The sequence below is a fragment of the Numida meleagris genome, chromosome 1 (genome assembly GCF_002078875.1).
Source record: "Numida meleagris isolate 19003 breed g44 Domestic line chromosome 1, NumMel1.0, whole genome shotgun sequence".
Classification (NCBI taxonomy): Eukaryota; Metazoa; Chordata; class Aves; order Galliformes; family Numididae; genus Numida; species Numida meleagris.
The window spans coordinates 175,484,250-175,510,397 of record NC_034409.1 but is presented as its reverse complement, the minus strand read 5'-3'; the positions used below and the strand labels follow the sequence as shown (position 1 = coordinate 175,510,397).

Genomic DNA, 26,148 nt, shown 5'->3' with positions numbered 1-26,148 from the left:
GCATTCATATATTAGGATTGCCCTGACCCAGCTACCCTTGCACCCAGCCTCATTGGGCTGCATGAGGTTCACATAGGCCCACCTCGAGAACCTGTCAAGTTCCCTATGGATGGCATGCCTCCCCTCCAGCATGTTGAGTACACCACACAGCTTGGTATTATTTGCAGACTTGCTTAGGGTGCACTCAACCCCACAGTCCATGTTGCTAAGGAAGATGTAAATAGGGCTGGTCCCAGTAGCAACTCATGAGGATCACCACACATCATCAATCTCTACCTGGACATCAAGCCATTGATCACAGATCTTTGAGTGCAACCATCCTGCCAATTCCTTACCCATCAAGTTGTACATCCATCAAATCCATGTCTCACCATTTTAGAGATAAGGATGTCATGTGGGACAGCATCAAATACTTTGCACGAATCCAGGTAGAGGATATCAGTTGCTCTTCTTTTATCCACCAGGGGCCATCAGCTAAAGCAGCAGGTTCCATCATGACAGCAATGGAAAGAGAGAAGGTGATTGCATCATGTTTTGTCAAGAAAGTCTTTTAGTGCCAGCCATACCAATCCAGCTAAATTTACCTTATCCAGTCATTTCTCCACATTCCTAAAGGCAGAGATTCACTGCCAGAAGAGGGCCATACCACCAGGCCCATCAGGAGACTTTTGAATCTTTTTGGTCTTGATGAAGGACTCAGTCCTTTTACTGTCCTCTGGAAGAAATGTAAGGACCTTTCCACAACTTGCAGACATACTACACTTCTCTACTGCCTTTGTGGAGAACAGAACTGCTTCTCTATTATTACAGAGGAAAAATGTTTCACACTGGTCATGTTCCAGAGTCTAAGAGAAGGACAATCCATTTAAGATGGTCCTCCCATGCAAATGTTCCATAGTGTCATGAGCCTTACCTAAGATTTGAGCAGTGGTCGCTACTTATTTTAGGTGGCTTGGAGTACCTCTATGGAGGTAATTGATTAAATAGCAGTCAAATATCCTAGACCAATATTCTGAATCAAAGAGCCTTTTGGTGAGCTTTTATGGGACTTGAATGCACTCAAAGCTTGCGTTTATTATTGAATCCCTTGTCTCTCTTTCTGAAGTCTTAGCCTCCTCAGGAGCATTTTCAAATGATAAAAAAAAAAGTCTGCTGGTGCTCCGGAAGGCATCCTGTTACTGCAGTTAGTATCTGCCAGTTTTGAAATGAACAACGGATCCCATCGTTGTGAACGCTAATGCTGAATTGCATCTTTGCTGTCTAAGGTTTTAGTAGTTGCCAGCAGTTCCCATACTAGCAAGCTTGCAGCAACAGCAAAAGTCGCTCATTGTCTACAGAGAGATACCATTTCATCCTCCTATATAGCTTAGTTCCTGCTTTGCTGAAAGCTTTGGGTATATAGAAAACATAAGAGTCTCACAGTGGTCTGTTAGAGCTCAGGGCTGGCACGCTCAAGCATTGACAGTCACCACTGTCAGGATGACAGGAGTCCAGGCTTGCCATACATCTGCTGTGTTTAATGAAACATTCTTTTTTTTCTCCGTCACATGGTGTAACTGCATCAAAGTCTGCATCTAACTTACATTTGGACTCTTTCCTCAAGTCAATAGAAATATTTTTATTCAAGGACCTGAATAGGAACATAATAAATCTGTGGAATCAAAAGCAGCAACATAGTTTATCACCGTGGAAGTCTCAATACTCGGTAAATAATAATTGACTTATCTTAAGTCATCACATGAGAAGTAGAATGGTTGTTGAAACAACGTAATGTGTTGCTATTATATTATTTCTTTTTCTGGAACTAATCATTGGATCTCAGTGCATTATGGTGGCTGTTTATCCCAAATCCCTCTCTTGTCATTCCATGTAACTCCAATTTGCCTGTTATCACTGGGGAATGATAGAATTTCCCTCTGGTCAGATGATGAGAATGGGTGATGATGCTCTTACTCTAATGTGTCAGAACATGAGTATTGTGACAATGATTAAACAAAATATCTGATGAAAACAAGATGTACTTGAGGACTTATACAAAGTACTTAAAGTAATCTTGAGTGATTTGACAGGATTTACTGCAAAAAAAAAGAACTTGAATGTAAGTTAAAATGTTATATTTTGCCACGCGGTGTATAATTTTTGATGTCAAACACATTGTTTTGTCTATATAGCATTTTTAGAATAATCATTATAGCAATATTTAAATCCATTAGAAAATGTTTGTTGAATACATTGCATAATTTTCAACATCAGTTAAGGATTTTTGTCTGCTAAAAAGCTTTTCCTGGCAAAGCCAAAGACAGTGTAGGAGTTTGTTAATTTTCCCTGATCTGCTTCAGAACAAAAATTAATTACTACTTCTTCCTCTGCCTTCTTAAATTTCAAATTTGTCAGTGTCTTTTTTTTTTTTTAACTTACTGTATGACATAGGACAAGTGGGGAATGGGATAAAGAAAGAAAGAATGGATTTAAACTGAAAGAGGGGAGGTTTAGGTTGGATGTTAGGAAGAAATTCTTTACTCAGAGAATGGTGAGGCACTGAACAGTCTGCCTAAAGAAGTTGTGGATGGATGCCCCATCCCTGGGGGCGCTCGATGCCAGGTTTGATGGGTTCCTGGGCAGACTGATCTAGTGGTTGGCAATCCTTCCTACTGCAGGGCGTTGGAACTAGATGATCTTTGAGGTCCCTTCCAACTCAAGCCATTCTATCATTCTATGATTCTATGTTAATATACTGCATATTTAGTTCCTTATATTCCAGGAAAAAATTTGCAATTGTGTTGAAACCTTATGAAGTTTATTATAGTCTCCTTTCACCTAATGCAAAAAGGCATGAGATGAGAGCAGACAATCAGATCCTACATTTAGTTCATTAAATGAAAGGCTTTTATTAATGGTATTTCTTTAAACAATCCTGATATGTTCTTACCATACTTTTCAAAATTGTTTTAATACCTCTGTGTTTTTATAGTGTTGAAATTATCTCTGTTCTGTGTTACAAGTCAGAGAAGCATACCCCTATATCACTCAGTGATGCCTAGGAATTGTGATTACTGAAGCCATAGATGGCTCATCATAGGTACTATTTTAGTTTTGCCTCATGAGATGTATCAGTTCATACTAGCTACTTTTTAAAAGGTTTGTAATGGATAGAATTTAGAAATTGCATCTAGTGCCATTGAGAAAAGTCAGTACATCATTACATATTTCAAAGCAGTAAAATACTTGAAACTAAATAACAGATTCCATAAATAGCTATTCTAAAAGCTGCTTTCCTCAAATAAATCCGTGCTGAAGAGGAATCTCAGTTGTATTCTTCCATGGAATAAACTGCTAACACGAATATTTCCTACCTTGCAAAGTTTACGCCATGCTTGTTTCTGTTCATCTCTCTTCAAGCCTGTAAAGGAATAATAAAAAAAATATTTTTCACCAAATGATGGTTAGACATGTTACTTAACATTTTGCATATAAAGTAATTAATTTCATCAGTGAGAACATGCAATACTGGAAAATAACCATAGTGTTTTAAAGCCACAACTTTATGTTTAGTGATGAAAAACAATATATTTTTTTAATTAATCAGCTGAATAGGTTACTGATATATCATGAGTGGCCTATCATCTATTGCCTCTTCTCTCCTTACATGGAGAACAGCCTGAAAAATATTTGGAATGGAAATTGTTTGGGGATTTATTGTTCTAATGCAGCTTTTCCACCAACTTCTTGTAGATTTAGGCCATTTGTACTTGGAATAATTTTATGTGTGGCAGAGTTGTAAGGGCTGCAATACATTTTGTCAGCATTTTTCCCACTTTTTATATTGGTGGGGCAGGGGGTGAATCCTTTATAAATTAGCTAAATACCTGTGGGAAGTCTGAAAGTCTTCATTTTTCACATTACCAATTCTGTGGTAATGGAGAAAGAAAGAGAAAATTTTAAATGGATTGAAAAGGGTAGAAAGTGGAACTGGGCTCAAATTGTGAGGGAGAGACTAAGAGAGGAAGAGGAAGGTACAGAAGCTTACAAGCAAGTGACAGAAAGGAATGTAATAGTGTGAGAGGTGGAGCCTTAGCCTACAATCAGAAGAGAAAAAACATCCAAGAAAGAAAAATGAATTAAAAGAAAAGTCATTATTGAAAATAGATGCAACTATAAATCTCCATTTGTCTCTTCAGTAGGCTTAGAAGTATTGCATTCTGTGTGATGTATACCATTGATAGATGATGAGGTACAATCGACCATAAGATTTGGTTTTGAGACTTTTTGTGTAAAACTTCATTGTTCACGACATGTTTAGAAGGAAAATATAAAAGATATTTCAGCACAGGCAGTACAAGAGCACTTCCTTTTGAGATAATGACTGTAATATTGTATTTTTCCTTAAAAATCCCTGCTTTACTGTTTCTTGAAAGCTAGAATTCATTAAAGAAAAAATGTTCCTGGAATAAATGAGAAATTCTCGCTGTTTTAAATGAGTTGTTGCAAGTATCTTTATCTATAGGTTTGAGGCAAGGAGCTCTGGAAATGTTCAGTTTATGAAAGGAAAACAAATAAATAGAGCAACAATATTAAAATGCACATAATTGTTACTTCTTCTCCTCAGACTGGAATGGGACATCTACGTGTTACGAAAGAAGGCCTTCGTCTGGAAGGGGAATCTGAATTCTTATTCCCACTTTATGCCAAAGAAATCCATTCTCGAGTGGTAAGCAAGTAATCATTCTATATAGTGCTGGAATAAAATTAATGCACTAATGAACAGTTGGATTTATGCTAAGTCTAGGTACCTGTCAGGGAAAAAATAATGCATAAACTATATATACGTTTTATAAAATACATAGTATACACACACATTTTTCCATGCTTTTAATAGTCTTATAGGTACATATGAATATTGTATTGAATATATAATGCAAGAATATGATAAATATTTCACAAGCATTATCATTGGGTTACTGTTCTGATACTGTTGCAAAATTAACTTTTTTTTAGGTACAAGCTTAAAAATTGCTGAAAGAGGAATTAGGAAGGTCAGTGTACACAAGTGATGATAAAATTTTAGGAGTGTGTAGAAAGTTTATTATTTTTATTGTGGCTATTTTTCATGCATGCTATTCTGTGAAACTGCTTTTTGTTGTTTATTCATTCATTAAAAGCTCACAGAAATGTTTAAATATCTATAAAATTAGAGGATCTCGTAGGAAAAACTATTATTTCTCTATTAAACTCAATTTTTGCCAATTCTGGGGCATCAGTATTAAAAGTATGACACTTCGAATATGTGTGTTTATAAAACCTACAAGACTAAATTGAAAGATTTCAGATGGAATCTTGTTTACATAGACTGAAAATTTTATTATTGAGGGAAAATACGAATCTCATACTAGGTCAAAGAAAGCATTTCTTAAGCAGACTGACTTTAAAACACTGAGTGTTTTATGTTCTATTGGAATACTGAGTTTTCATTAAGAAGAAAGAACCTAACTAACCTAATTTTGAATTATTTACATGAATTCTGAAACTTATACAGGTAATTTTTTGAGAGAGCAATATCTGCTTCTTGCCAAAAAAAAAAAAAGTACCTTTTTTGGAAATATCTTCTGTCATCCAAACTCACCAAACAGTTATGAGCAATTTAATCAACCAGTGGAACATTTCACAGAATATACAGAATACTATACACAGAATACTCAATGAGAGTAAAAGCCAAATTTGACTCTTTCATTCCACCATCACATAATTATTTTTACCAGGTCATTAAAAGGAACAGTAGCATTGGTATTGCTACAGCAAGAGAAAATTTAAATAAATGCATCAGATAACATGGTTGATACACAGTTTAGGATGAGGTTGTTGAAATGCTCCATGGCTGAAATTCAAGCAGTACCAACGTATTTTATGTTTATTAAGCCTTCCTTTTTCTCTCTTTCTTCAATAAATACTTCCAGTAGGAAGAACAGTTCATTTAGACATAGAGATCCCATTATTAAATCTATATTTTCACTTTGTTTCTTATATTGTGTTCTCTTCTGCCTCATAAGCAGTGGGAACACTGCTTATGCGCTTACATGAATTTCCCTTGAGGTTGTTTATCCAATAAGACATGTAACTTTTTAAAACTGACATAGCTAGTACTTTATTTCCTCTGCCCAGAAGAATAGTTGTGCAATGTTCAGCTGCCCTTTGTGCTCTTTTAATATTCCTTCCATCTCTCAGTACATTTAGTACAATAGAGAAAGCAAGAGGTGTGGCAGCACCTAATCTATGCTTAGCTGTCTAATGACCCATTGTGATCATTAGTAGCATGTATTAATTAGAGCCTGGAGGCTACTGGATGTCTCTGCCCCCTATGAACTGATCATTCATCAGGGTTTTGTTTGTTTGCTTGCTTGTTAGTTTGCTTCCTTGTTTTTAAAACATTTAAACTCGATTGAGCATAAGCCTCCAGAGAGGCTTAATTGCCTGTAGCTTGCTCTCCTGAGTGTCACTCTATATATTTATTATCATAAAGTTGCTTATTTGTTATGGCTTCTTTTACTAAGTTCGTCTGTTAGAGAATTGGGCTATCATAGCAGCTTTCTCTCTTGCCTTAAGTGTTTTCTCTTTGCAGTTTTCTAACAGCTTTTCTCACCTAATGAGGCCTCCAAAGTGCTAAGAAAATATGTAGCAGAAAATCAACTTGCTGTGCATCATCTCTGGAGCCTATTACAACTTTATACCTTCATTATGCCAAGTTGTGGGCAATACCATTCAATTTTAGCTTATACATATTCATAGCAGGATGAAAGATATGCATTTAGAAATGCGTTACTAGATTTTAATTAGTCAACAACATGTGGAAGTTGCAGGTCTACAATATAGTTTATTCACACTTAAAATTGATATCACAAATTAATAATTCATTTTTAAAATGAACAGCGATCAAATAAGTTTAACAGAGATGACCAGCACTGTGGGTGATTTAGCACAGGTGCTTAAACGTAATATATTTACCTGATCTTCACTGACTGATATCATTCATGAATCAACAATAATGATTTATAACTGCTATCTGATACAATTTATAAAACAATTCATTTATCTTGCTCGTTGAGTAACTTCTTTTGAGATAGCCTATCTTCCTCCATCCATTTTAATAAAAATATGGAAGTTGCGCTGCAGATCATGCATTGCTTTTACCACTGTTACTGGGTACGTTTTTATAGCAAAATTCTTCACATAAAATGCGTACAAAATTATGAGGTTAACTCATGCTCTAAGCATTAGGTTACAACAGGAAACATGACTTGGGAGTGATTTTCGAGGGTTCACCTTTCAAGATGCTGGCTTGAGTCCAGAAGTACCAGACACTGTATATGTGAAAGAGGCTGTTGGACGTTGTGGTCTTAGAGGTCTTTTCCAACCTAGATGACTCTGTGATTTACGATATTCCAGCAGTTAGAAACTTGCCTGTTTATCTAGGAGTGAGGATCCCCTCTGAGGTCACAAACAGGCAGCCTGCTAATACCCTCTCTGTATCACGTATTCCCTGATACTTATGCCATTGTCTTACAGGAAGTCTCAATCAAATATGGAAAAGTAGTAAATATAATAAACAATTTTTTTTTCAAAAAATAATATGTTAGAATTCATGTTCATCAGCCCAGTAACATAGCTTTTGGTCACTGGAAATATCCTCTATAATTGCTTTCTTATTTTAAATCTGATATCATTTAAATAATCAAAAATATTTGTCCAAATTATAACATCTGTGGATGGTTTTGTAACTGCAAAGCTCTTTCAGTGACAGATTTAATATAAACATGAGACTGTATATTTTGAAAATTGTTTACAATTCTAAGCATTCTGCTGAATCTACAGTTTTTTCTCCATACTTCAGGACTCATCGCTGCTTCTCCAGTCTACTCACAATGTGACTGTGAATGCTCGCAATTCTAATGGAGAAGTCACAGGCAGATTAAACGTGGGTAAGTCTTACTAATTTTTCCTTGATCACTGCTTTGAGAAATATTTTAATAAATACTTCTAAGGATCTTGGATGATATAAAAAGTTAAACACAATTTTTTTTACTTTTTTGGCCATATTTGAATAGTCTGGCTACCGCTTAATAAATGGCAACAGTGTATTTTCCATCTCTCAATTAAGCATTAATTATGTAAGTATTTGAAGCACTTCTTTCTTGCAGAATTATGCAGGAAAGGTCATTAATTAATCTCAAGTTTGCCTTCAAATGTTTTCAGATCTCTTTTTTTCATTCCATTATAAAGATCTGAATCATTCCTCTTAAAAAATGCTCATAAATATTTATCAAGTTATGGTAGGGGAATTCATATCTCATTTTGGTAATAATTATGAGTATTAAATATATACCACTTCTAGTTTCTTATTATTGGTACAGTTATTAAGATGTTTTGCAATAATTAACCACCCAGTGACTATATGACCCAAACTGTAGACATCACATGGTCAAAATTTCAGTGCTGTGGAACATATGCAGGTGATTTGTCTGCTCCAGTATGTTTGTGGACTCACTTTGTGGGACTGGCTATTCACCTGCGCTGTGATCCAGTCCCCATCCTGCCTGATGAGAAGTTCTCAGGGTGCTCTTTTAGAAGGGCTGACTGCAGAGCAGATCATTTAACACCACTCTAATTTGTCCAGCCTCATCCCTGCCCAATTTGCAAAACTTGCAGTTAAAATCTTGTCTAAGAATAACCCAAAAACCTGATTAATTTTTTGACAGGCTGTGTCCAAACTTCATGACTTAGAACTGCTGGTAGGAAAGTTTTGCTATAAATATGTTTGTGAATATTATGAATTGAGTGTAGGTGCTTGTCAGATGAGCAGCCCCATCATTAGTAGGTGCTTTTGCATGAAAGTGAAAAAAGCTGCTCTCATGTCTGCCAGAATCAGTTCTGTTACCATATTTTAATATGGTAATACTCTCAACGTATTTAAGAAACTACTCCCCTGTGGAGATAATATTCCTCCATATTTCAAGCCAGAAACGTGGCATACCACTGATGGGGAGAATGTGTATCACTTCTCATGGAGATATTTATGCATGAAGAAGTAAGAGGCTTTGTGGGGAAAAAATGCAGGCACTGAAGAGTTCTGTTGATAAATTGCTCATTTGGTCTCTTGCACATGTCCTGTAATTGAGGTCCTTACACGAGCATTCTGAGATAGTCACCTGTAGTGTATCATTCTTCTTAACAAAGAGAGCTGCAGTGCTGGTTGTAGTATACATGATAGATTTTACTGAAAAGAAAGGTATTTTTATAATTGTGCTGGCCACTGAGTATGTATCATACCTTTGGAAAATGAAGCCTCACAAAGAGAACAACTAATTTCAGACCTTTCTGTTTTCATTTCCTCTTTCTTCCTTCTCAGTCACGACATAGGCTCCTTCTGATAGCATTAAAGAAGAGCAGGACAGAGAAAACTTGGATATGTGCCTTCTTAAATACGTAGAGAATTAAAACTAGTTGCTCTGTAGGGCTAGAGATATCTGGATCAAAGAAGACTTGTAAGCTGAAGACCCAATAGACTGGGAAGGGTCAGTACGTTCATACTGGGACGGTGGTATTTAGAGGGGCGTCTTTGCTGAATGGAAGCAGTCTTGGCCATAGTGACTCATTTATAGCAAGTGCCATTCTTGTATTCAAAGTATTCTCTTTCTTCATTGATGGTTTAATTCTGTTTTTCTGCTTTTCATCACTTGATTCTTCTGTCTACATTCCCAGTAATGTACAAGTCAGTGTTGTTTTATTTTATGATCTTCTGCCTCTTAACCTGTTCCCAAAGGAATGCCCAATACTTGGTGCTGTCCAGACATGCTGTGTCTGGCTTAGACAACCAGTATGAAAGAGCAGAGTTTAAGCTACAAGACCTGCATTTCAAATCTCTTAAAGGAAGTCTGACTATTAAAGCATCTCAGGTTCAACAGTGAAGCAGGGAACTTCTGACATCACTTTGGCTTGCTCTTTTCAGAACTGCTACAATATATTTTTAGGGAAGAGAGTAAAATAACAAACTGAGCCTGTGAAAATCAAAGTATATCAAAAGAAAGTGCTGAAAATGCATTTACATATAACGTGAATTTTATTCACGTCAAAGTAATCTCTTTTTGACCAGCAATTCTATTTATCAAATTCATTAATAATTGGTCTTAAATGATGATAGCTGGGGTAGTTGGTACCATTGTAAACACTAACATGAAATATTTCTTATATTAAATAATACTAATTTTAGACCGATAGAAAAGTGTTGGATGGCCAATAAAAAGATAATACTGTAAAGAAATCTTAATACCTAAAGATGTGGTCAAGCAGCAATGACTTGGGCAAGCAACAGTCTACTAGAGTAAATGACCATCTACAAATAGCTTGATATTTTTGAGCTGTTCTTCATAGCCAGTCAAAATGTATGCATATAAAATGAAGTTCCCTTGTAAGAATTCTGAAAAATAGTTGTGTAGCTAATTTAATTCATATGCACAAGCCTTTGTTAAGGAATCAATGCCTTTAACAATTGCCAGCATGCTGAAATTGCCTCTTAATACTCCATTCATCTTGTCAGTATGAACAGTTACCATAGAGAAGCAGTTTTATACATAAGTTTGAGATCATTCCAAAGATGACAGTATAATCTAATATCACTCATAAAATCATAACAGAAGTACCTTTTAACTTACAGAAGATTGTGATTCAGATGATCTGTTAAAATATTTTAATGACTTATTAAATGTGATTTTAATACTGTCTTCAATAGAAGTAAGTCACAAGAGAGATGTGAAACAAATCTTGAGGAGTTTCTATGGAATTCTTCACATGAAAATAACAGACACATATTACCCAAGAATGAACATGGTTTCTGTCACGAATCACTTCAAATTTGAGCAGCTTTTACCTTTAGAGCACTTGTTTTAAAGCTTTTACATTCTCCTAAGTTTACCTGCATGGCATACCTCTTGCAGAAATTATGTGGATGTTGTAGCTCTTTATAAAAGTGCTGCATATCTTGCTGTGTTTTGGAATTTGTTCCATAATTACACTGCTTTCAGAAGCCTCAATGAATGCAAATATATTTGACTGCCTGTCAGAGGAAGAAAACTTTAAAAATTTCAGAAATTGAAACTAAAAAAAAAAGAAAATACTGAGTTCTCAGTATTTCCTGACAGAAAAACTGTCATCTGTTGACATTCATCACAGCTTGGTGAATGTTCATGGAGACCAAACAGTGGATGTGAGCCCAGTGAGATGGTGGATGGTGCATTTCATCAGTGGCGACAGTGGGTCACCTCCACTGGTACAGATTTTTTTTAGTGTGTAAGGAGGCTATTGTTCATCACCAGTGAAAATGGACAGCTAATAGGGGTGACTATGTTGAAAACTACTGTTTTGTTGCTGAGAATTTGCTTTATCAAACAGTGTTCTTGTGCTTTTTATATCTGTTCTAATTTCCATGGAAATAAATATGAGGCATTACTTTTGGAGCAACTATCCAGCCCAAGACAATTCCTCTTCACTCAGTGCAGCCCAGGCAAGCCAAAAGGTTGGACACCCGTGATGTACACCAAGTAACAGTGATGTCAGTATCTTCAGGCCATGAGTTCAGTTTAAATTATTAAAACTAGAGGAAATTGATCTAGATAAGTGTGTTATGAAAGTGTTCTGCACTTTGAAACATGAAATCAGCACCGCTGCAAAAGCATGGGAATATGGTAAAATTCAAAATGGTTTATGCAGTCTGAAAGCTGAATTACAGTCAAAATTCTGCCTAGAGACCCTTCTCATGTACATCACATCAATCTAAGCCACCCCACCCTCTTCTTTCAGACAGGAACAACATTCTGAGGAAACAAGATGTTTGTACCTAAGATATCGTTTCACTGGCATTAATTGCCATCTGTAAACTACTACTCTCCAATGTCAAACCATTACTGTTTTTCTTATCAGCGTTTTGATATTTCATTCTCAAGCAATGGTATTTTTTTCATTAGAGACATAATGGGAAGAAAACAGTGTTAATGAAGCATGATGTGTGGAAGAAGAGTTTGATGGTGTTTTTACAGGGAAAACCCTGAAGCCAGTTTTATAAACTTGACTTAATTAATAGCATTGTAAAATCATTTAGCTTTTCCTTCTTTACTTTTCCCAGAAGGCTTTCATTAAAAACTTCATTTTTGTCCAAATAAGTTGTTTCTTATCTTTAAGATAAAAGCCAGAACATATTTCTTGAAGATCTTTGTACTGCAGGAAGATTATTATTTGCACAACTTTAATTGCTGTCCAGCTGGGTTATAAGAAGGAAAGATACAACATAGGAGTAATTAATAGAAAGATAAATTGCAAACTTCACTGAAGTATTTTTGAGGTGATTAAGTCTTCCTGTGATCGAGAACCTACATTATTTGTTCCAAGAGGATGAAAGTAGGGATTTTTACCTCCAGGGTATAAGGCTTTTAGCTGCCTATGAATCTGATCATATCAAGGCATACATTCTAGCTTTATTTAAAAGGAAAGCTTAGTTGACTCAGATCAGGCAAAATTTAGAGAATAGCAGGTGGCTGCTAATTTTTTTCCTAATTTCCTGTTTTAATGTGTGACAGATGTGTCTCTGTTCTATATTAAATGCATACACTCTTAGACTTTTGTGAGACCATTGTGTATCTAACTGGTTATAACTTTGGAAAATGTTAAATCATGGAAAATAGTAAGTGGTAATCAGCGTGCATTTAAATTAAAGCTAGCTAAGTATGTCTTCACAAAAGCTTATTTATATAAATAGTGATTTAGTCATTACAACCAGTTTGATATTTAGACTCAAATGAATGATATTCTCTTCTGGAAAAAAATACCATTCATGGATGTTTACGTCCCATGTACAGTAAGCTGTTTACCATAGCAGATTGACGTGTTGGCCCCAAATGTGGTAATCTTTATAAAGAAATATGTGATGATCTTCAGGGTCAGCAAAGCTGACTTAAACCAAACTTCAAAATTCCCCTAAAAGTTAATCAATCAGGTAGTTGCATAAATATGCAAGCATCGCAGTTAAGGGAAAATTTAACCTGTCCAAGGGGATTTGAGTCCTGTGCTGTCCCTTCTATTGCCTCTAGAAGAATTAAAAAAACATGTGTGTAAGTCAAGATAGTTTAGCTCTGAAAAGAAGCTAACATTTGGGAAATCATGTTCATATGAAGTATTACGTGGGAAAAGAACCAGATCATGGATACCAAGCTCTCGTCAGAGAGCAATTACTCATCTGAGTAGCTTCCCTCCCTCCCCCCTTTATTTTCATGGGAATTAGGAATTCAAAATAGATGAAGAAAATCAAATTATTAAATGCTTCATATCTTTCTCCACTTCTGTAGTCTCCAGTAAACTTACAATCCCAAACAACATATTTTGGTTCCTATTGTATAGTAAGCATTAACATAAGTCACTGAGGGAGAATTTCAAGATAGAAGTTAATGCTAAATATGAGGAATTGGTACTTTCTTGCCTTGAAGTAATAAGAAGATTGAATTATTGGCACTGTTTAACGCTAGATGACTTCATAAAGGTTAACTTAAAATAGCTGAAATTTATTGTGACTAAAACCTTCTACAGAATTTGGATAATTAAGTATATCTGAAATGTTGGTATAAAGTGTAACAGTGCTTTCTTTTTAAAGGTGACTCGACTCTGGATGGCAGTTATGGCCAAAAAAAGGTGCTAGAGCCTTATCTTTCTACAGTAGGTCTGCAGAAAAAGAACCCCCACCCTAGTGAACTGTTGAACGTGTATCTGCAGTGTACCCTTGTGGCAATGAGGTCTAATAGCATACTGGGCTGCATTATCCCACTCCTGACATTACAGCTGGAATGCTGTGTTCAACTTCACCTCAAGTATGACAGAGCTATCTGCAAACTGGGGAGACTCCCACAGGGCATCATTGATATGGTCAGGGACTGGGAGCACATGAAATATAAGAGGCTGAAGAAGGTGATTTTTACTTTAACTTACAGAGAAGTGGGGCTTCTAATTGCTGCCTGCTGCTACCCAGGGGAGGGCTAGAGAAAAGATGGAGCCAGACTCTTCACAGAGAAAAATGAAATGAAAATTGGCAGGAGGCAGCAGCTGCAGTAAGACAAGGTGTAACTGGACAGAAGTGGGGGAAAACATCGCTATTAAAATGCTGAGCACTGGAACAGGTTTCCCAGGGAGGGCAACCTTTACTTAGAGGTGTCAAAATTCCACCTGAGCACCCTGAGCTAACTTCCAGCCAAGCTGCCCTGCTGTGCATCAGCAGTTGGGTGAAGCGAACTCTAGAGGTGCCTCTGACTTGCATCTGTCTATGGTTCTGCCTTCAGCTGGCACTCTGCAAGGGCAGAGGTCACTTACAGATCCCAAGTGAGACCTAGCCCTAGTCTTAGGTATTCTAGGGCATCTAAAATAAGGTAAAGGCTGGTCAGGGAATACCAAAGTACACATAATGGCGCTGAACAGGTATGCTGTTTAACTGGTCTTCTCACCTTGAGTCTTATGCCCAGATCCTGCAGGCATACACAGACAGTAATCCTAAAGGACAATACTGGGTTGATCTAATGGAAATTAACCCATGTCTTCTTTTAAAAAAGAAGTATAATTGGAGGAAGAAAAGGTAATACAAGTATTCATTCTACAGAAGTATTCTTTAACAGTATTAAAGGATAAAGAACTTAATAGAAGTAAACTGTAATCTTTATAAAGAAAGTTAAAATATTTGCTCAGGAATGACAACAGAAATGATGACATCATATACTCTTGATCAAGTCACTGTGATCTTCTCTTCCTGCCATTGTTCCTACATGTAATGATCAATTTTACAATCAAGTATTTCATGTTTTTATTTTCTTTTATATTTAAAGAGAGTAATGAAGATGTTCAGATATATAAAGACATTCAGTTACCTCATACTGAGAAGGAAAAATATTCCCACCTAAACACTTATTACTAGATTGGGTTGCAAGCGTATACATGATTAGTGTTTGCATTGATCATTCAGAACCAGATTTTCAAAGATCTTTTCAAAGGCTTTTGTTCAACTGTAGGGAAAAACAGGGTGTAAGGAGTGCTAGCAGTAAGGCATGCTTACATCCTTTGTAGCAGATGCTTCTAAGGTGATAAGAGATATATGATATGGAGACAAAATGTATATATCCAACATGCTGCATGTACTCTGTAATAATGCATTTGTTCTAATAAAAGACCACCAGGCATTTCTATACCATTCCATATGAAAATTTGATTAATTTTATGGCTCTAAAAGTAATGGCTTTTCATTTACTGGTACTGTATTACTCATGGAACTAGAACTGAATCTGTAGGAGTATTACATTTTTAATACACTTTTAATGAGATCTCACTTTAAATAAGGTGTTTTAATATAATAATTAACTAAAAAATTAAATTGTGTTGCAATACCCCAAAGCACTTGGGATATTGGCTTATATTCAAAACTTCAGTGATTCTGGGTGGCAGGAGAAGAATGAAGCATGCAGAGTAGGTGACAGCCATAAGTTATCAAAGTTACACATGTTAGAAGAGAGTAAGAAAAGATTAATTAAAAAACATCAGTGTCTGAAGGCCTTCTTTTCCATAAGATCTGAAGACAAGACTAGAAGTGCTTAATAGGAGGCAGAACTCACTGGATTTGAAGAATTTGCCTACATACTATCAATTTTATTGATGTTATGTCTTTGTGTATACATATTAGCAGGCAGGCCTTATTTTTGATAAAAGATCCTTCTACATTTATATTGCACTGGAATTCAAAGGTTTGGTAGCAACAGAAGGGAAGTAACTCAAATACTTTTATACCAAAATGGAATCGCTAAGCATAAGACTTTCCTTCTTTGGAAAACCAGCCAGGGGAGTCAAGATTGAGGAGAAGAAACAGAAGGGAAGACAGCTTAGCAGTGAGCCCGTTCACAAAGATTTATGGCAATGCACTACAGGAAAGACTGGAAGGTCACATGCTATAGAATAAGAACATTTACTAAAGGGATAAAACCATTTTTCTTCATTTACATGGCATCCTCAGTGTCATGAAGTATGTGATGTGATGATCATGTGAGGACTGCATCAGAACTGCGTGTGTTAAAGAAGGAAGTGTAAAGTAACAATGGGCAATTATTAGTCATCCTACATAGCAAGGATAACCCATTGGCCTGAAAATTCTTGTCAAACCTCTGGCAGAAATGGGAAAATAGTTCAAATGCTTTCTATAACCAATGTTCAGTCATGTAACATTTTTAATTGTAGGATTTTAGCAAGAAGCTTGATTATATAGCATTATTTGACTTACATGCGGTTAGCATACTATGGTGCTAAACAAAATACATTTAGAAAGTTGGAGATTAATGTTTCAGATGTTGAATTAGGTTGCTGGCTTTGAGCTGAAAATTAATCTTACTGGGATCACAATACAATTAGTGGTACTGCAATATATCTAGTGCTACTTTTGATTTAATAAATATATTCCCATTTCATAAAAAGTCTATTTTTGGGTTTTTGAAATTTGTTCCACATGTGCTAAGCTGTCTCTTCCCTAAGACTGAAACATGTTTTAGCTTGGTTTACTCTACCACACCATGCAAAGAATTAAAGTAAGTAATCTATTATCCATACCATTCTTTCATAATGAGGATTATCTATAGGACAGTCCTTGTTAGGACAGTCCTTGTTCCGCTTTACTGGAGTATTTGTGTTGAGAAAGCCGCGGAACTAAAGGCTTTTGTTAAAGATTTACTCAAGTTTGCAAGGCCCAGAAGAAAAATATGGGTGCAAATCCACCATAAGCAAGGCCATCGGTTGGTGTTTCGTACAGCCTCCAGACTAGACTCTTTAGAAAAGAGGGTAATGGAGAATGAACGCTTTCAGTGCTTGTCGCACTTTTACTTATTTACGTCTAGCTTTAAAATATAAAGTGTACTTCACTATGCACCCTTCTTAGATGCTACCTAACTGCCCTTCTGCATGCTTAAATTCAGTGTGTGGATTCCTGTAGCTTGCTCAGAGGAAAAAGTTTGAGAGCAACAGGCACCAAATAGAACAGGCCAGGACACACTGCTCTAGAGGCAGATAGCATGTCCTAACTTTCACTACAAAGCTAAACTCTCTTTCCTCCAGAACTGGAGAGCTTAATCTATCCTGTCTGCAGCAGGATAAGAGCAGCGCCCAACCATGCATTGTCTGGAGGTCTCTGTGTGGTACCGGTCTAGGCTGTGCCAAGGAACATAGAGTAACAGAAGTCGGTGATACATGCGTCTCCTCTGCCTTGGCTCTCTCTAATTTATTCGTATATATATATATTCATGAGCTTGTTAGAACTTGGAGCTCATCTAGAATGAGCACTTTTCTATAAATACTGCTTTTCCTCGTGTTTCTCTTCTATCTGAGTATATTTTTTTCCCTGTATCTCATTATTTTAGGGTAGGAGTCCCTCCATTTCTACTGTTAAAGGTATACTGTTTTGCCTGGAATAATCAGATATTAATAGAGTGGAAAAGAGGAGGGACCAAAAATATGATAATGTTAAGAGCAATTAGCTGGGAGTAGGAAGACTGAATCTCAGCCTCGTTCCAATTACTGCTGGATCTGAGATCAGTGTATACTTGGGCCAGATTAATTAAACTAATACATACTTCAGCTCCAGTTGTATCAGTATGATGTTCCTTATGGACACCATGCCAGAAATTGGCATTAAATAGATAGCATGGCTGAGAAAGTCGGTCTGCACAGCACACGTATGTGTTGGCTGTTCCTATTTGCTTTGGTGAGATGAGAGAAAACAGAATTGGGGCCAAGTTCTTTTGGGCAGAGAATTTGGGCAAAAGTTGTATAGCAGATTATACGCATCCTAAATGCAAACAAGTAAACCAGCTCCTGTATCTTACAACTATTTACTTTTGTCATGTTAGATCTCTCTGTGAATTAGTCTGAATTCCATAATAATCCAATTAAAAAAAATACATCAATTTTCTAGCAATATGCAAATGTCTGAATTAAATTATTCGATTCATTCAGTTTGAGGTAGATCTTTCCATTTCCTGCAGAGAGAGGCGTGAAAAATCTTCTTTTGACAAGATTGCTTGTGAAATAGATTCAGCAAATTAGGAAATCAATAAGATAAATGTACTCATAGATGAGATCAAGTTAGGTCTGGTGCAAATCATGCCACACTTCTTCAGTTCTTTCAAATTTACTTTTTTCTTTCCCAAGTGATTTATAATCAGTGAAAACTTCTGTATCTGCCAAGGTGCTGAGAAGGAAAGAGCAGAGATACTGCTATGTAGGCCCAGCAATTTATTTTCAAAGCTGATTGTCTTTGTACCAAGGAAATCAGTAGATGGCATTCCTCCTAAACATGCGAGGTCTTCATCATTATCAAGAATTTTTCTGTGATCATGTGCAAAAAATTAAAAATGAAATGTAAATTATAGTACACATTTCTGAGTTGGATTTTAGAGATAGTGCTCCACATTATTTGCAGGCTTTTGCAGTAACTGAGATACACTTATGTCAGATTCTAATTAGTATTTTAAAGATTTCATGTACTATAAAACTTCACAGCATAGAACTGAGCCTGTGGAAGGTCTTGGGCACCTAATTTACTCTAAAGTACTTATGCCTAAAATGTAAATCTTCAGGATCCTCACTCCCTTATTAATGCTTTTAAACAATAAATATTCTTAGGCATCATTAAAAAAAATGGTTTCAGGCATGCCAGATCTACCAAAAGACTTACAATACTGAAAAGAAGAACACCTAACTTTCTCAGAGCCTGTAAAATTAGCATTCACATTTCTATCTCATCTACTGCATGATTTTTGGAATGAGCTCCAATGATAAGCAGGATCAGAAGGTATGGTGATAAGCACAACTTTTCTCCATTAGTTCTACAGCTAGCTATGGACCATGGAAGCTGGTCTCTTGGGTTTCCTTCCTGTGCAGGATATAAAGGCTCCAAATAATACCTTCCTTTCAATGCTGTATAAGATATCTTAACAAAAGAGACAGAAAATCACTCCTAAATCCAGTGTCTTCTCAGTGTACCTGAATCACCCAGCCTCTGTTGTGTCAGACAGGAGAGGCTTAGATTTGTGTACCCCAGAGCCATCCTATACAGTGTAACTGTGGTGGTGGATGAAAGGCAGGGAAGAAGAGAGGAACCAGCCATTGCAATAGCAGTTAAAGACAGTAACAGCCAGTTTTTGATTTGTTTGAATAAACAAAAGATCTACCCACACTACATGAATGAGCAGTCTCATTACTGCTTCTGGACAGGCACAGAAATAATAAAACAACCACAATTTTACAGTAAAGCATTAATATGGAACCATCTTTGTTTCACTCACCTACAGCTGCTTTCTTCTGTGTGTAAAATGTCTGTGAGTAGCACCTTTTCTCTGATCAAAGATATTTTCTGAGATCTTTTTGCAATTCCAGAAATGAAGCCATGTGCTTTGGAAGGAGCTTTACAGAAGAGCATTATCTACAATTACCTACAATTTAAATTCTGAACATAGAATTTGATGATGACTCATTAAACAGATACTCAAACTTATGTGATGTGAATGTTTAATTGATCTAATTGTTTAAAATGATAAATACTAGGCCTAAGTCTATACTTACTCACCTGAAGAAGCTGTAGAACAGAATGTTTTACTGGATTTAGGATCTTGTTATATGTGAAGACTTTCACACAAAATCTAAGTGACAATACTCCCAGCTTTTTGAAAATCCTCTAAGAACATGAGTGGTAATATTTGTTAGATACACAGAGCTAAACTGGCAGCTGAGGGTGCTGCCCTTGTATTGGATTTTAAAGCATTTGAGCTTCCCTAATCAAAAGGGATTACTGTCTTAATTATTTTCTAGGTTCAAAAAAAAAAAAAAGCTGCTGCACTCACACTGATCAAAGAATCTTAGCTGCTTCCACACCAAGAATGCAAATGTTTGCCTTGACCAATTTGTGAGGGATTTCCTAAATTCTGTCTTGAAACCCAGCTGATAGCATGACTCCAGGCACAGTTTTGAACAACAGATTGGAAAATGTAAATATGTGTTTTCGGTTTCGCTACTTCCAGGGCCACTATCTGAATGCTTCATGATCTTTAATATTGTTAAATAAGTCACTAAATTAAGACTGCAGCATGATTAGCAATTTATATAGGAAGTTGAAGAAAACAGATGTAATTATTCCATTATTCTACTGTGTTTTGCAGGTCCTAAAATGGTAGAATTCCACAGCCAGCAATTTCAGATCAACTCAAAGGATGGCAAGCCACTTTTTACAGTGGATGAAAATGAGGTTGTCATTGGCACAGATAAACTTCGAGTCACAGGTTTGTAACAGCTTAAGAAATCCCCAACTAATAGCCACAAGAATAATGCAATAAAATGGTATTTTAAAATGAGCCATTGTTAAAAAACTCTGGGTTTAACTTATTAGAAATTACGTATCTGAAGGTATTCTAACTTTTTCAATAAATAATCAACAGCATTAAGAGAAAAGTAATAATATGTACGTATAAGAATGCATATATGCCTGTATATATATTTTAATTTAAAGCCTTATTAAAGCAGTTAGTGATTGGAACTGTACTCGCATATTTTTTTCTAAGTTATTTTATATTTTCAGTGCATACTTTTAATTGGGGCTGAAAAAATCTTGCACATTTCTATTAGAAAAATCAGTTATATTATTTCTTAAAACATTTTAGACTCTGGTATTTTTATACAGCTTTTTCTTTCAAGGTGAAAGCCACTGTTTTTCAGCTCAGCGTGTAGCATATATGTCAAGCATAGTATTTATAGTGTATTTATAATGTCTTCTGTCAAAAGACAAGCTTGCCTTAGGCTATTTCTGCAAATCACCAAAGTGTTCATTTACAAAGTAAGATGTCAGAATTGTCACACAAAAAGCTGTTTCCTTTTATACGACCTGATAAAGTCAACCTTCATTTTCCAGGTGTAAGGGTGCATTAAAACAGATACATCAGTGTGTGATTTCTCTTTATCTGGAAGACTCCATCAAGGAAAATACTGAAATAATTATGTAATTTGCTTTCAGTTATGTTTTCAATATTTTTAATCTGATTGCAACTATCATGTTTAACTTATACTAACTATTGATCGTCTGAAATCTTGAGGTCTTAATTTTAATGGATCGAATCATATTATTTCACTGTGCAAAACCACAGATGTGATAGTAAGCACACGATTAGTGTTTCAAAGCCAAAGTTAAGTTATAATAAATGCGTTAATAAATTTTGTTTATGCCTAAGGGACATATCTTAAGTTTTTTGGTTTTTTTTTTTACTTTTTAACCTAAGTGAAAATACAACTTTGTTTAACCAGGAAACCATATCAAATGATTATTGTTTGCCCAAGGGATGCTAAACTTTAATAGAAAAACATGTTTAACAAAGATATGAAAAACTGCGTAATTGTTAACTGATTTGGAAAAGGTCTGTCTCTGCTCAAAGTAAGTAAAATCATTCGTACATGAATAGAAATTGTTATGCTAAAACATGTATTCTGAGTTGTCAATATGAATCTTACAAGGATAATTGTTTACTTTAGTAGATATTGCAGAAACACACTTTGCCTGCTTTGTTTTTACACTGCAGTACAAGTCAAAAATAAATCCATTAAAGTCAGTGAGGTTATTTCGGTGTAAAATTAATGCTAGTGAGAAGAGATTCATGCCTACTATGCTTCAAACTAATTTATGAAAATTGTGATTTAAATGATACTATTACCATGAAGGATAAATTAGTAATACTTGGTGCACCAAGATAATTTTTTTGAAACATTTTTTGATAGAGAGTAAGATCAATTGGAAAGTTTATACAGAAACAGACTGTATCAGGCTTAAAATACACAAAGAACATTCTGCAGATTTTATATGCAATATGGGGAACTGTTTGATTTTACTTCTCAGGCATTCAAGGCCAAGCTAGATGGGGCTTTGAGCAACCTGGTCTAGAGGGAGGTATCCCTCCCGATAGCAGGGGGGTGAAACTAGATGATCTTAAATGTCCCTTCCAACCCAAACCATTCTGTGATTCTATGATTCTAGATATATGTGAATTGTGAAAAGGTCAGTAACAATTTATAAGAAAACCTGGCAGTTTTAAACTAAAATATAGCATAGCAGAGAATCAATGTCTGTGATTGATAGTATTTCAGGAAAAAATGCAAGTCTGATCAAAAGCAAATCCAACCCAACACCTCAGGGACTGTCATTTTCCAGCAGTTCGGTATGCTTGATCTCATGCTATTTCAGTTATTTTCTGTTACATGTAATAAAATGAAATTGTAGCAGCGTTTCTCCCATTTCTTCCAAGAGGACCAAATCCGTGGGAAAAGTGATGGTCAGTACAGAGTTTTGGATACCCTGCAGATCCAGATGTCCATGTTCAGACAGTTGAATTGGACTCCCAATCAACAGCCAGTGCAACCTGCAGCGTAATTTGACTCACATCTTAAGGGAACATCTAGGCAGATATCTCTTCTGCTGATGAAATGCTGTTGTCTTCATAGAATTGTAGTAGGGCTTGGGTTGGAGGGACCTTAAAGCCCACCCAGTTCCAAGCCCCTGTTGAGCAGGGCTGTCACACACCGGATCAGGCTGCCCGGGGCCCTATCCAACCTGGCCTTGAATGTCTCCAGGGACGGGGCATCCACAGCCTCTTTGGCAGCCTGTGCTGGTGTTTCTCCATGAGTAATCTAATCTCAATCTCCCCTCTTTTAGTTTAAATCCATTCTTCCATGTCCTATCACAATCTGCCCGTGAAAAGTCTGCCTCTTCTGTTCATTAGCTCCCTTTAAGCGGAACGCCACAATGAGGAGTTCTTTTGGATGAGCTCAGTGGCTCATTTAGCTCACTTTGATACAGTCGCCAAGTTAACATACTTAAACAAGCATCCAGCAGTGTTTGAAACACCATAGGGTCTGTGAGCTAGCACATGGTGCTGGTATGTATATGTACCTTCAAGAGACTCACTTCCTTTGATAGTGGTAACTGGAAGCTAGGCAGGATGTACAAGGGTACTTCTGTAGAAGAGAGAAAACAGGGCCAAGTAAATAACATTATTAACATTCCATCAGCCATTTCAACATGGTCTCAACTACTGCAATAAAGAATTTTTTAAAGGCAAATAGTAATTTATTTTTCATGGCTGTAGTAAAAGCTAGTATTTTGATTATGAGAATAACGGAACATAAGAAATTAATAGAATGCACTTGCTTACCCTCCACTCTTTTTGAAGAAAAGCTGGCAATGAGGAGGTGATGAGTATCTTTACAGGGATGCATATCTTACCACAGCCTACCTCTTGTTCTTCCACTCCTTCTTGATCTCTTACAGTATTTGCTGAGTACTGTCAATGGTTCCCTAGTGCCATGTGGGAGGGTTTTCCATCTAAATGGCCAACACCAAAACATGATATGAAGATTTGTGTTTAATTTAAATGCTTCTGCTCAGAAGCTAAGTTAAGTATGTGACAAAATAATATTCCATTAGGCTTTAAAGAGGCAGATAGACTTTGCTTGATGGCATGTGTGTGTTGGGGGGTGGGGGTGTTAATGAAACCTGCTGGCTTCATTCCTCTCATTAAGAAAATCTTGCTCTTACATTCTATAAAATACCAAATATAGTAATATTCATATCATATCCTAAGGCTTTATCTTCACATTGTAAAAGATAAAGTAGTTAAGGTACACAATAAATCAAGCTAGGCCATTTTCCAAAAAAGTATTACTGTGAGGTGATTTTCTTTGGTATGTGTGTCATACTTAATGCTGTTATTTAATGAAGAAGTTTTCCTCACAGGAAGGGAAGGTTTTAATTTTGCTTTGAGGTGACTGCTCTAGAATACATAAATAAGCTTTCTCGTTCCGTCTTACACACAAATACAGAGCCTTTATCATCTGAATTCATCATTTTTTAATTCTAAATCCGTGAATAAATGTTACATCACATTTGGCCCCACTAATAACACATTCCTTCACTCATGGTTCTCTGTTTGCAATTACGTTTAAGACCCATCAGCCAATTTTAATCCATGTAATGCATTCCAGGCTGATTTGTCTTGCTCTAATCTCTTAATCAAAATGTGATGTAGCATCAAAGTAAATGCCTATGGAAGTTTATTATGCCTATACTTTTACCTTTATCAACCAAGCTTGTCATCTCATTTGCAATTTAAAGATATAGATGTATTTAATAATGTCATAACCAGTGCTTTTCTGAATACAAAAAACGGTGCATGAAGCACAGAAGATGATGCTTAATTAATCTGTTAGGGGACCTTAGTATTTCATGCTCACTTTTCATACCGATACCTCAGCTCCTTGACTTTTAGCTGAATATATAAGAAAGATTGAAACTGAATTTCTCATGTTTTCCCACAAAACCACTGATATAAACATCCATACGTATAACCTTTAATTTCACTTTAATCAGTTTCAAAACTACAGGTAGTGGGTGATGATCAATAGCTATTGCGTGGAATTCTAAAGATGACAGATGAATTAAATGGAAAGTGGGCAGAACACAGAGTCTGTCCATGCTGGTGATGTCTAATGTGGAGATAAAACTCACAAGTTGAGTTAGAGACACATGTCTTTTCCTTTTGATGTAGTTATTTATTGAGTGAGACAAAGCACTTGAACAAGTTAACCAGAGAGGCAATGGAGTCTCCTACTCTGGAGATATTCAAAGCCCACCTGGATGCTTTCCTGTGCAACCTACTTTAAGAAACCTGCTTTAGCAGGGGCTTGGAGGGGGTGATCTCCAGAGTTCTCTTCCAACCCCTACAATTCTGTCATTCTGTGAATTTGTCAGCAGTAGCAGATAATAGAGCATGTTCATGTAGCTGAACTACAAAACTCCACTTACCTTTTATTACCTGATAATTACTCTGATATCTAGATATGTTATTTCATATTTCGGTGAATATCTATTAATAGTATTTTTGCAAAATATTAATGGAAGTGATTATATTCTTCTTTTACCTTTATAATAATGCAAACTATATGGTTTATAGCAAGTGAACTACATTAAAATTGGGGATTTTTTTACACATAAATATAACAGGAAAATCTATGAAAATACAATTGCAAGACTAGGTATTTAATGGCACTAAAACAGTATCATGCCATTAGGTTCTATGGAGATGTTCCAATATGTACTGGCTTTCTGGCTCTGTCAGAGAATTTTATCTACAGTAATGAGATGCTATAAAATACAGATAAGGTGCTGTTGTGGTTTAGTTAGAATCATAGAATCATAGAATTAACTAGGTTGGGAAAGACCTACAAGATCACCTAGTCCAACCATCCACCTACCACCAACAACCCCACTAAACTGTCTCCCAACGCTATATCTAAATGTTTCTTGAACACCTCCAGGGACAGTGACTCAACCACCTCCCTGGGCAGCCCGTTCCAGCGCCTGACCACTCTTTCAGAAAAGTAGTATTTCCTAATGTCCAACTTAAATCTCCCCTGGCGCAACTTGAAGCCATTCCGCCTCGTCCTGTCACTAGTTACAAGAGAGAAGAGGCCGACCCCCAGCTCACTACAACCTCCCTTCAGGTAGTTATAGAGAGCAATGAGGTCTCCCCTGAGCCTCCTCTTCTCCAGACTGAACAATCCCAGCTCCCTCAGCCGCTCCTCATAAAGCCTGTGCTCTAGACCCCTCACCAGCTTCGTCGCCCTCCTCTGAACACGCTCCAGGGCCTCAATGTCTTTTTTGCAGTGAGGGGCCCAAAACTGGACACAGTACTCGAGGTGGGGCCTCACTAGGGCTGAGTACAGAGGGAGAATTTCTTCCCTACTCCTACTGGCAACACTATTTCTGATACAAGCCAGGATGCCATTGGCCTTCTTGACCACCTGGGCACACTTCTGGCTCATGCTCAGCCGAGCGTCGACTAATACCCCCAGGTCCATTTCCTCCATACAACTTTCCAGCCACTCTGCCCCAAGCCTGTAGCATTGCCTGGGGTTGTTGCGGCCAAAGTGCAGGACCCGGCACTTGGTCTTGTTGAACCTCATCCCGTTGGCTTCAGCCCAGAGATCCAGCCTGTCCAGATCTCTCTG

The 26,148-nt window shown here is 36.6% G+C and overlaps 1 protein-coding gene across 8 annotated transcripts in view; it reads left to right on the top strand.

The window, feature by feature from the left end:
- Positions 1 to 26,148, top strand: part of SGCG (sarcoglycan gamma) — a 125,992-nt gene that overhangs the window by 73,910 nt on the left and 25,934 nt on the right. For all 8 annotated transcript variants that reach the window (XM_021379457.1, XM_021379465.1, XM_021379439.1 and 5 more), the window contains 3 exons: positions 4,607 to 4,708; positions 7,883 to 7,970; positions 20,262 to 20,381. In XM_021379457.1, the coding sequence (XP_021235132.1) occupies positions 4,607 to 4,708; positions 7,883 to 7,970; positions 20,262 to 20,381 (310 nt within the window). The remainder of the gene's footprint in view (positions 1 to 4,606; positions 4,709 to 7,882; positions 7,971 to 20,261; positions 20,382 to 26,148) is intronic.